Raw genomic sequence first — 12,277 nt, forward strand, 5'->3', positions numbered from 1 at the left:
TTAAATCCAGAATATACAAACAATTCATACAACTCAATAACAACAACAGAATAACCCAATCCAAAAATGGGCAGAAGACCTAAACAGACATTTCTCCATTGAAAACATACAGATGGCCAATAGGCACATGAAAAGATGCTCAATATCGCTAATTATCAGAGAAATGCAAATCAAAACTACAATGAAATTATCATCTCACATCAGTCAGAACGGCCAACATTAAAAAGTCCACAAACAATAAATGCCGGAGAGGGTGTGGAGAAAGGGGAACCCTCCTACACTGTTGGTGGGAATGTAATTTGGTGCAGCCACTGTGGAAAACAGTACGGAGATTCCTTAAGAAACTAAAGACAGAGTTACAATATAATCCAGCAATCCCACTCCTGGGCATATATCTGGAGAATACTCTGATTCGAAAAGATACATGCAACCCAATGTTCATAGCAGCACTATTTACAATAGCGGATACATGGAAGCAATGTAAATGCCCAACAGCAGATGATTGGATAAAGAAGTTTTGGTTTATATAGTCAATGTAATACTACTCAGCCATAAAAAGAACAAAATAATGCTATCTGTAGCAACATGGATGGACCTAGAGATTATCATACTAAGTAAGTAAGACAAAGACAAATATCATATGATATCACTTATATATGGAACCTAAAAAATGACACAAATAAACTTATTTACAAAACAGAAAGATACTCACAAACACAGAAAAAAAAAACTTATGATTAACAAAGGGGAAAGGGGGGTAGGGATGAAGTAGGAGTTTGGGATTAGCATATACAAACTACTATATACAGAATAAACAAGGTTTTACTGTATAGCACAGGGAACTATATTCAATAGTTTGAAATAACCTATAATGAAAAAGAATACATATATATATATATCATTGAATCACTATGCTATACACCAGAAACTAACATAACATTGTAAATCAACTATACTTCAATAAAAAAAATTTTAAAGATCAATTAAAAATAAAGTTATGGCTATCATTGCAGAAAGTCACTAAAACCAAAATGTTGTTGACTAAGAAACACACTGCCTCTCCTGTGGAGAAAAGGGAACCCTCCTACACTACTGGTGGGAATGCAGTTTGGTGCAGCCACTGTGGAAAACAGTATGGAGATTCCTCAAAAGACTAGGAATAGACTTACCATACAACCCAGTAATCCCATTCCTGGGCATATATCCAGAAGGAACCCTACTTCAAAAAAACACCTGCACCCCAACGTTCATAGCAGCACTATTTACAATAGCCAAGACATGGAAACAGCCTAAATGTCCATCAATAGATGACTGGATAAAGAAGAGGTGGTATATTTATACAATGGAATACCATTCAGCCATAAAAACCAACAACATAATGCCATTTGCAGCAACATGGATGTTCCTGGAGAATGTCATTCTAAATGAAGTAAGCCAGAAAAGAACATAAATACAAAACAGAAACAGACTCAGACAGGCATATGTAGAATAGATAAACAAGATTATACTGTATAGCACAGGGAAATATATACAAGATCTGGTGGTAGCTCACAGCGAAAAAAAATGTGACAATGAATATATGTATGTTCATGCATAACTGAAAAATTGTGCTCTACACTGGAATTTGACACGACATTGTAAATGACTATAACTCAATAAAAAATGTTAAAAAAAAAGAAAAAGAAAAAGAAAGAAACTCACTGCCTCTGCCACGGTACTTGCCTGCAAAATAGGATGCCTCTCACCCTCCTCCTCTCAGTTCCATATTCAATTCTCATCTTAGGTGCAAAGGAGTCTAGGAAATATCTGGCCCTCACTTCCACTTCCTCACTACCTCAATCTTCACCACCACCAACTCTCACCTAAATAGTCTGTCTGCATCTATCTCCCCTCCAATCTGTTCATACTCCTGAATCTGAGGGATCAAGCCGCTTCCCCCACCACACCATCCCCTCTTCCTGCAAAACAAACAAGCAAACACACTCTCAGTGATTTCCCATCAGCCTTACAGTAAAAGCTACAAAGTCCTACAGAGTCTGACCTCTATCCACCTCCAGCTTCATCTTGTACCACACTCCCCTTCATTCTCTTTGCCCTGGTCACACTGGCCTCTTTGTGCCTTTTGAGTCATTTTCATCCCATTTGCTACAGGGCCTCTGCACATGCTGTTCTATATGGAATACTCTGCCTTGTTCTCTTCACCCATCTAATCAGAATTCTCTTCAGTTATCAGTTCAGGCATCTTTCCTTAGAGAAGCCTTCCTGCTTATTTCAGGCACTTATAACACCAGGCATCTCCCCTAGGCAGCACTTACTTTGCATTTCTTACTGAGATCATTGGTGAGCATCCGTTTTTCCCACCGAACTCAAAGTCCTGAAGTCAGGGACCGTGTTTGGTTCACCATGTCTCCCTGATGCTTTGCACAACAAGTATCAGTTGGACGATTAAGGAGAAGGCCTAGTTCACAGGCATGACTCCGAATTTCTCAAGAAGACTGTGCTCTGGGGGCTAAGAGTTGGGCATTTCCTTCATCTCTGTCTCTCTCAGAAGCACTGAGCAGGCGCTAGTAAAAAGTTGCAGAATCATGGCAGAAACAAGTCGGCCTCCTCAGTCAGAGAGGACCCTGGTGGAAACTGAGAAACAGGCTTTTCTCCCTGGGAGCGCCCGGCAAAGGGCTCGACACAGAAGGCGCCTGTTGAAGTAGTCAGCTGTCGAGGGCCCCAGGCAGCCGCAGAGACGCTAAAGCTCTGCTCCAGCCGAGAAAGGGAATCCAGGCCACTACACACCGGAGTTAAATTCTCGGGCCCCCTGCTCCCCCAACCCCCGTCCCTTCAATCAAAGCTGCAGCTGAGAAGGATCAGCCTAAGACCACACAACGGAGGCGCCGCCTCCAGATCCCGCAGCCACCCACTCCCGAACTGCCTCACACTTACTCGGTGTCAGCGTCAGGTCTTCCAGCCGCAGCATTGCACGAAACGCCAAAACCCAGTCAGCGCGCTTCCACCCACAAGACACAGCGCGCCTAGGCGGGACTCCAGCTCCATCCACCAATCCTGGAATCGTGTTCTCGTGACGTATGAAAGAGCCGACCAATAACAGGAGACTCCTCAGAGGGCAATGCAGAGGGGAGCGTTGGAAGCCGATTGGTTTCTCCAAGCCGGAAGTTCTAGGGGAAAGATTAAGTCCGAGCCAATCGTGTGGTGCCTGAGGGTGTCGGCGCGGTCAGTGGCGGTCTGAGTAGAGCGGCTGCCGCCATGATAGAACAGCAGAAGCGCAAGGGCCCAGAGTTGCCGCTGGTCCCAGTTAAGCGGCAGCGGCATGAATTGCTGTTGGGAGCAGCGGGGTCGAACCCCGGAGCCGGGCAGCAGCAGGCGGCGCCGGGAGCTTTGCTGCAAGCGGTGAGTGAAGGAGCAGGCGGCCTTAGGCCCTCAGCTCATCTTCCTCCTCAGAGCGGTGCACTGGGTGATCCCGCACCGGCCCTTTCCCGGCACTGCGGGGGCGGAACGAGACTCTACCTGGAGTTAAAGCAAATAAACACTGTAAAAGCTGTCGATATACTGCGATGCTCCATGTGTTTCCCCGTTTGACCCCCGTTTTCAGTGTCTCGACCGCCCACTGGGGTGACGTTAGAATTATTAAGCTCCTTTCGCATCCTAAATCTTTTAGGGATCCTGCATAGAATAAACGTTAAGAAAAGTTGGTAGAGTGGATGATGAATGAATGAATGAGGGAAGAACGGAAGGAAATGAACGATACTGGCTAGCTTTGGGACTTGGGGCAACTTGCTTTTCCCCTGTTTCTCTGCGCTAAGTAGTTAACATTCATTGAGCCCCTGTACTAAGTGCTTTGTATGTGAAAGCTCCATGTAACTTGGTAACAGCCTAAGAGTTAGGAATTGTTATTATCCTATTTTGTAGCTGGGGAAACAGACTTATCTAGTAAGTGATAGGAACAGATTTTAAACCCAGAATCCCTGCCTTAACTACATTTCTTGTAAAATAGAAGTAGTGATCACACCTCTCCTTCTGCGTTGTTGGACTCAAATGAAGAAATATATCCCCTCCCTAAACTCCTCTCCCAGCCAGTCAGCAAATCCTGCTGACACCTTCCTGAAAATATATCCAGCCTTGTTACCACTTCTACCACCTCCATCACTAGCTCCTGGCCTCAGCCATTATTAATTATCTCATCTGGCATTACTACAGTAGAATCCAAATGGTTTTCCTGTTTCTATTCTCAGATGCTCAATCTGTGCTCAATCCAGCAACCGGAGGACTCCTAAACATCAGATCGTTTTACCTTCTGTTGAAAACTTTCCATGGCTTTTTACTTCACTCAGAGTAAAACTAAAATCCTGACAGTCTTTTGCCCTCTTTCCCTTAATCTCTGATCTACCAGTTTTCTATTGTTCGTGCTATTCAAGTCACACGGGCTTCCATCCTCCTACCCCAGAGCCTTTGCATTTGCTGCTCCCTCTACTGGAATATTCTTCCTCTAAATATCCACACGGTTTACACACTCAGCTCCTCCAAATCTCTGCTGAGATAACACTTTTTCAGTGAAGGCTTTTCTGATCAGTCTATTTTAAATTGCAGTACCCTGTATTCACTAATCCATATTGCTACTTTGTTTTTTGCCATAACACATTCCACCATCTATATGTTTTACTTGTTTCTGCCTTCGCTCCTTTCTGTCTCTCCTTCCCACTAGAATATAAACTCCATTGCTTATTTTGTTCAATACTGTTTTTTCAGTGGCTATAACAGTGCCCAGCTCATAGTATTTTTTGAATAAATGAATAAGCTGGAAACTACTGAAGAGCTCTGGGGATTATTAATACTGTACTTTTTCTGTCTGACAAGTAAGAATATCAGCCCAGATTTCTGTGAATTGCCCAGGCCTAGGCTTAGTGTCCAAGACCATCAAAGCTACTTTCCTTAATAATATGTCCCCTGCAGGGTTGTCGGGAAGCTCAGTTCAATCATTCATTCATTAAATGAACTAGAGTCTGAGAAAACAGTGTTGAATGACACTGGTAGGGTTCCTGTACTCACAGAGCTTTTCTAGTGGCAGGGCAGGGGAGACGAAATGTAAACAAACATAAAGAAGGTGATTTCAGGTAATGATAAGTGCTGTGAGAGAATACAGTAGGGTTGATGGAGTGCAGAGGGGAGGTGGGGTGCTGCTTGAGTTTGAGTGATCGAAGAAAGACTTTCTGAAAAGGAAACATTTGAAAAGAGCCACACACAGGAAGGTCTGAGATAAGGGGATTCCTGTCAGGGACAAGTGTAAAAGATCCTAAGGCAGAAATGAGTTTAATGTGTTTGAGCAATTATAAGTTGGCTATGGGACAGGAGCAGAGTGAGGGAGGAGGAGAGTTAGTATGACAGACAGACACCGGAAACCTCAGCAGGAGAGTGTCAGATTGGAGACATAAGTTATGTGAGAAGAGTTGCCGTTTTCTGAATCAGGAGAAATATACTCAATCATTGTTTCCTCATCTTTTCCTTGCACACCCCCCCCACACTCCCCGATTTTTCAGTCTCCTTTTCCTGAATGTAATGACTACCATGTACTTCTCTCTTTTGTTTAGGGGCCTCCAAGATGTTCCTCTCTTCAAGCCCCAATCATGCTTCTTTCAGGACATGAAGGGGAGGTGTATTGCTGCAAGTTTCATCCCAGTGGATCCACCTTAGCATCTGCAGGATTTGACCGACTGATTTGTAAGGCATAGTTTTTGAGTTGAGTAATTGATCTCTGCCAAATAGTAATTATTTTTTAAAGTTTTCAGTGCCATAGAAGGTATCAGTTTGAGTTGGTCACATAACAAACTATGTAGCTAACATGCTAAAATAGGGTCATAAAAATGCTGAATGATTTTGGTTATAGAACTCTGGGTCCATGTGGTAAATACAAAAGGAATTATGCTACCAGTTGGAAAGTGAGTTGAATCTAGTTTGAGAATAATCTTCCTCATGGAGGCAAATCTTGAGCTGATTTAGCAAGACTGAAGATCTAGGCTTAACAGGCTAACGGGAGTAAGAGGAGAGAGAGAACTTTTATTTTTCCCAAAGATAGGAGGCTCTTCTCTTGATCCATTCTCTCAGAATCTTAGCATTTGGGAAGGAAGGAGTGTATCTATCCTAAAGTAGCAACTCACTGGATAATCTACCTGTCCATCATCAGGATCTGCTACCAGATTCTCAGCTACTAGTCAGGAATACCCTTTTTGGGGAAATAAGTTGGGGGAAAAATCACAGTGGGGAAGTCATGAGAAAAAGCAAAAGAGGAGGTAACAGAAGCATCTGACTTTTTCCTCTGGCCTCATTTGCCGAATTGTGAGATGAAATGAGTCCTTTGGCTCTTTGCTTATAACTGTGCCTCAGGCTGAATGATGTCTTCACTGTTTTGATTTAGGTATTCTAGTTCTATGGTCCTTAAACTTACTGGTGGCCAAGTATCTGGAAGGCTTAGGAATCCTTGCAGAACATTCTTGAATTACTGATATGCTTAATTTCATTGAACAAACTAGAAACAGTTTAATCAGCAGAAAAGTAGCTGTAAGTACCTTATTATGTATAGAGTGTTTCTTAATAACACTCATCACACTTCAGTCTGTGCTGGACCAAGGTCTCCAAGGATAGAAATTTTGTCTCTTCATTTACCTTATTTTACCCCAGCACCTAGTGTAGGTATTTGCTATGTGTGGAATGAGTAAATGTAGTAAAAAGTTATTGCCTTGTGACCTTCAAGTCAGATGCAGCTTCCTAAGTTTCCCATAAGTACCGTCATTTTTGCAGTCTGCTTCTGCTCATAGCAGACAAGTAACAGTGAGTGCCAACTTTTTTAAAAGTACAGAAGAAAACACTTAAGATTTAAAAAATTGTATCTGTTAACTAAAATGTTTTATTTTATGAAATGTGAAAATACTGCATTATTTTTGTTTTAATATGAGGAAAATTGATTTAGCTAATAGAACTAATAGTGTTCCAATGGAGTATAATTTCAGAACTGTTGTTCTAGTGAATTCCTGAGTACTCTTTCCATGCCAATGATGAGTTTTCTTTTGCCTAGTAATGCTCACAGAACCCCTGTCTCCCTAACAGTGTTGTGGAATGTCTATGGTGACTGTGACAACTATGCTACATTGAAAGGACACAGTGGAGCAGTGATGGAACTGCATTATAACACAGATGGGAGGTGAGTGTCCTGCACAGTGAATGACAACTGCTTCTCGTACTTAATTCTTTTTGACATCCTTTCACATTTCACCCCTGAATTTTCTCTCAGGAAACTATGCTGTCAAAAACTGCTGCATTTTGGACAACCACTTTATTGTCCTATCTCTGACCCCAAGTGAGGTTTTTATTCTTGCATGTATGCATTTATAAACACATCATTTCTATCTAATGTATAAACAGCCTAGAAAAGTTTTTTCTCTTTCAAGACATAAAACAAAATGTAATTTCTATATGTAGAAGTTAGTTAATTTTTATTATAAAAGTAATAAAACAATCTATTTTGAGACAACTCCAAAAAAAGGAGGAAAATGACAAAATAGCCCACATTTTTACTACTCAAAAGGTGATCACTATTAATATTGTGATGTGTTTTTCTCAAGCCTTTTTCCTATTCAAAACAGTTTGGTTTTTATGTATATATTAGAACTATTTGTATAATCTTGTCTGTTGCTTTTTACCTTTACCATTATTCACCTGTTTACATATTATTTATTATAAATATTTTAATGATTGCATAATTTTAGAATAACTATAAATAATATAGAAATGTGATTGTACAAGATTAATTAATCCCATTAGGTATTTCAGTAAACATTTATTGTTTCACACTTCTGACCTCTAACAATTTTAGGGTTCCCTGAACAACTGAGTGCATAGCTTTGTGTACATTTTTCCTGTTTGAATAAAGAAAGCATTATAAAATCAATCATAGCATAGAAATCCTCAGAGACAAAATAAAGGGTTTAATTTTTAAAGAAAGAGTTAGAGTTACTGGGCCATTGAGTCAGGAATTTCTATACTCTGTCTTAACCTCCATAGCAGGAGTGGATGTCTTACGTGTAAAGTGTTGTATATCACAGAGGAGGAAAAGATTGAGAAGACTGCTATATTAGATGTATATTCTGTCATGGGGACTGACAAAGGGAAATTTTTTTTAACATTTCATATGGTAGACCTCATAATTGTGTCTGGAGCACCATTAGGGTTTTGGTAAGTGGGGATAAGGCATTCTAGCAGCACGTACCAAACTGTCAAAGCACAACATGTTAGTGATCTTGAAGAGTTTGACACCTTTTGGCAGGTGGGGGAGATAGATTGCTATTGTTTGTCTTCACTTTTTTTTGTTGTTGTTCTTCCTCTTATCTTTTAGTATGCTCTTCTCAGCATCCACAGATAAAACTGTGGCTGTGTGGGACAGTGAAACAGGCGAGAGGGTCAAAAGACTGAAGGGACACACTTCCTTTGTGAATTCCTGTTATCCAGCCAGGAGGGGCCCCCAGCTTGTCTGCACTGGCAGTGATGACGGTACAGTTAAGGTGGGTGGTGTTGTCTGTCTGTGTTGAGGGTTTCTAAGGTGACATAATATGAACTTTATCTTGCCTTCCCACCTGTGCTGTACCTCCTTGCCACAACTTTGTTTCATCAGACAGTTCTCAAAACAGACACTTTTTAAAATAAGTTTAAAATAATAAGCAGTTGGGGTTTTTTCCTTTTTTTAAGTATCCTACAGAATAATATTGGAACCATACTGAACCACTGTGACTTGGAATAAAATGGATACCATTCAAGAATAAATGGGTTCTTGGCTCAGCTATTTACTTAATTGTATGACCTTGGGCAGTTCACTTTTCGGATCTTCAGCTTCTCAATCTTTAGAATGGTGACAGCACTATACATGTCTTACAAAGCTGTTGTGAAGTTATAGTCAATATGTAACAAGAACATTGGCTTTAGTAACATAGAATGGAATATTAAAGGTCATTTAGTCCAGTGATTTCCAACCTGTCTGCATATTAGAATTCCCTGAAGAACCTGTTAAAAATACCCAGATTCTGGTTTAGTAGGTCTGGAATGGAATTTTTTTTTTTTAAGACTATTTTTTCACAGCAGTTTTGGGTTCATAGCAAAATTGAGGAGAAGATACAGAAATTTCCCATACAACCACTGCACATACTCATGCATAGCTTCCCCATTGTCAACACCCCCAACCAGTCTGGTACATTTGTTACAACTGATGAACCTTCACTGACACATTATTATCACATACCCAAAGTCCATAGTTTACGTTAGGGTTCACTTTTAGTGTTGTACATTCTATGGGTTTGGACAGATGTATAATGACAAGTTATCTGTCACTATGATATCATACAGAGTATTTTCACTGCCCTAAAAATCCCTTATGCTCCATCTATTCATTCCTCCCAACCCCAGGCAACCTCTTATCTTTTTACTGTCTCCATGGTTTTGCCCATTCCAGAATGTCATATAATTAGAATCATAAAATGTGTTGCCTTTTCAAATTGGCTTCTTTCACTTAGTAATGTGGATTTAAGATTACTCCCTGTCTTTTCATGGCTTAATAGCTCGTTTCTTTTTAGCTCTGAATAACATTCCATTGTTGGATGTACCACAGTTTATTTATCCATTCATCTACTGAAGGACATCTTGGTTGCTTCTAAGAGTTGGCAGTTATGAATAAAGCTTCTCTAAACATATATGTGCAGGTTTTTGTGTAGACCTAAGTTTTTAACTCCTTTGGGTAAATGCCAAGGAGCATGATTGCTGGATTGTATGATAAGGATGTAAGAAACTGCCACAGGTCTTCCAAAGTGGCTGTACCATTTTGCCTCCCTACCAAGAATGAATGAGAGTTCCTTTTGCTCCCCATCCATGTCAGCATTTGGTATTGTCAGTGTTTCAGATTGTTTTCTTTTTTCATTTTTCAGTTTTATTGGGTAGAGTTGTTGCAGTTTGACTGCACATGTACAATATATTGCATGTAAATACATATACACAATATACTGCACATATTTTTTTAAGTTTACATATATGCGCTATTCATTGTTTCTAAGAACGTTTAAATCTCTAGCTTTTTAAACTTACATAGTTATCAAAGGACTAAAGCAAACCACAAAATAAGAATTAATTCCAAAAGATAACATACACCCTGCTATTAATAGCAACATTATTTATAATTGCCAAGATACAGAGTGCACATCCTAAGTGCACATCAATAGATGAATGGATAAATAAGATGCAGCATATGTATGTAATGGAATACAACTCACCCGTAAGAAAGAAGAATATTTTGCCATTTGCGGCCCTTCATTCTCTGTTTCAGATTTTGGCCTTAATAGGTGTGTTGTGGTATCTCATCATATTAATTTGCATTTCACCAATGATGTATGATGTGAAACATCTCTTTTTTTTCCAGTTTTATTGGGAAATAATTGACATACATATATTATACATGCATAAGTTTAAGGCATACAGCAAGAAGGTTTGATTTACATATGTTGTGAAATGATTACCACAATAGGTGTGGCCAACATCCATCTTCTTATATAGATACAACAAAAAGGAAAAAGAAAATTTTTTCCCTTGTGATAAGAACTCTTTAGATATACTCTCTTAAAAAGTTTTCTATATATCGTGCAGCAGTGTTAGCTCTAGTCATAATGTTGTACATTACATCCTTAGTACTTACTAATCTTATAACTGGAAGTTTGTACCTTTTGACTACCTTCTTTCAATTCCCCCTTCCTCCACCCTCCTCTTTTAATCACAATGTAGAGTATCTTTTCATATGCTTATTTGCCATCTGTATACTTTGGTGAGGTGTCTTTTAAGTTCTTTAGCTCAATTTTTGATCTGATTATTTCCTTATTGTTGAATTTAAGAGTTCTTTGTACTGTATTCTGGATAACAGTCCTTTAACAGAGAAGTCTTTTACGTATATTTTTTCACAGTCGGTGTCTTGTCTTCTAATTCTCTTGACCTTGTCTTTCACAGTTTTTAATTTGAATGAAGTTCAGCTTACCAGTTACTTCTTTCATGGATTGTGTCTTTGGTATTGTATCTAAAAAGTCATCACCATCCCCTAGGTCACCTATGTTCTATGTTACTTTCTAGTTTTATATTTTACATTTTACATTTAGGTCTGTGATCCATTTTGAGTTAATTTTTGTGAAAGGTGAAAGTTCTGTATCTGTATTCTTTTTTTACATTCATTTTTTACATCTGTATTCATTTATTCATTTTTTACATTCATTTTTTTACATTTTTTTACAGTTGTGCCAGCATCATTTGTTTTGCTCCCTTGTATTGCCTTTGCTCTTCTGTCAAAGATCAATTAATTATATTAATGGGGGACTATTTCTAGACTTTCTCTTCTCTTCCATTGATCTTTTTGTCTGTTATTTTCCAGTATCACACTATCTTGATTACTAACTTTAGAGTAAATCCTGAAGTTAGGTAGTGTCGGCCCTCCAACTTTGTTTTTCTTCAATATTGTGTTGGCAAGTTGGAGTCTTTTGTCTCTTCACGTAAACTCCAGTTTGTTGACTTCCATGAAATAACTTGCTGGAATTTTGGGTGACATTGCATTGGTCAATATGATTAACCTGTAGATCAAGTTAGGAAGAACTGGCTTCTTGACAATATTGCATCTTTCTACTCATGAACATGGAATATCTCTCCATTTATTTAGTTCACCTAAATACTTCTCTCTCTTTTTTTTTTTTTTTTTTTGATGCTAATGTAAATGGTATTGTGTTTTTAAGAATCAGAATGTTAAATAAGTTCCTCAAGTAATTTGATGTAGCAAGTATGATATTTTGGGAGCTGTTGATCTCTTCCATCATCTGCACTTTACAAATGAAGAAAATGAGGCCTAGAAATAGTAACTTATTTCAAGGGTACACAGGACACACCGCTTTGTAATACCAACTATTTTATTATTTCTTTGGCACTAATTTTGGACTCTGGATTATATTTTTATGATGAAACAGGGAGGGACTTCAAAGGAGTACATCTGAGAAGCCAGACTAAACTTCTGATTGTTGCTTTTTTTTAAATTAATTTGTTTGTTTGTTTGTTTTTACATAATTAAACGTTGTGACACTGACATGCTAGATTATCTGCTTTGAGATGTTTTCTACTAAATGGTTTTTTATAATAAACCATCACTTGAGCCCCCTTGATGCTTGACTAAGAAGAGAGTCTGTGGCTTAGGAATGATTCCCAGAGCTCTTAA

General features: G+C 39.0%; 2 protein-coding genes across 8 annotated transcripts in view; one reads left to right on the plus strand and one right to left on the minus strand.

Annotated features, from left to right (window-relative positions):
* Positions 1-3,056, minus strand: part of ZCCHC17 (zinc finger CCHC-type containing 17) — a 60,941-nt gene extending 57,885 nt beyond the window's left edge. For 5 of the 7 annotated variants that reach the window (XM_074376999.1, XM_010952193.3, XM_074376998.1 and 2 more), the window contains exon 1: positions 2,935-3,055. The gene's annotated coding sequence lies outside the window, so the exon portion shown is untranslated. Of the gene's footprint in view, positions 1-2,934 lie in introns of all 7 variants that reach the window. The other 2 variants (XM_010952195.3, XM_045514659.2) reach the window with 2 other exon arrangements.
* A 142-nt stretch (positions 3,057-3,198) lies between these two features.
* The window catches only part of SNRNP40 (small nuclear ribonucleoprotein U5 subunit 40), a 30,320-nt gene continuing 21,241 nt past the window's right edge, over positions 3,199-12,277 (plus strand). Inside the window, exons 1-4 of the mRNA XM_010952198.3 lie at positions 3,199-3,399; positions 5,595-5,724; positions 7,108-7,201; positions 8,393-8,558. Coding sequence (XP_010950500.1) covers positions 3,256-3,399; positions 5,595-5,724; positions 7,108-7,201; positions 8,393-8,558 — 534 coding nt within the window. The 5' untranslated portion in view covers positions 3,199-3,255. The remainder of the gene's footprint in view (positions 3,400-5,594; positions 5,725-7,107; positions 7,202-8,392; positions 8,559-12,277) is intronic.

This window comes from Camelus bactrianus, chromosome 13 (genome assembly GCF_048773025.1).
Source record: "Camelus bactrianus isolate YW-2024 breed Bactrian camel chromosome 13, ASM4877302v1, whole genome shotgun sequence".
NCBI classification, from domain to species: domain Eukaryota; kingdom Metazoa; phylum Chordata; class Mammalia; order Artiodactyla; family Camelidae; genus Camelus; species Camelus bactrianus.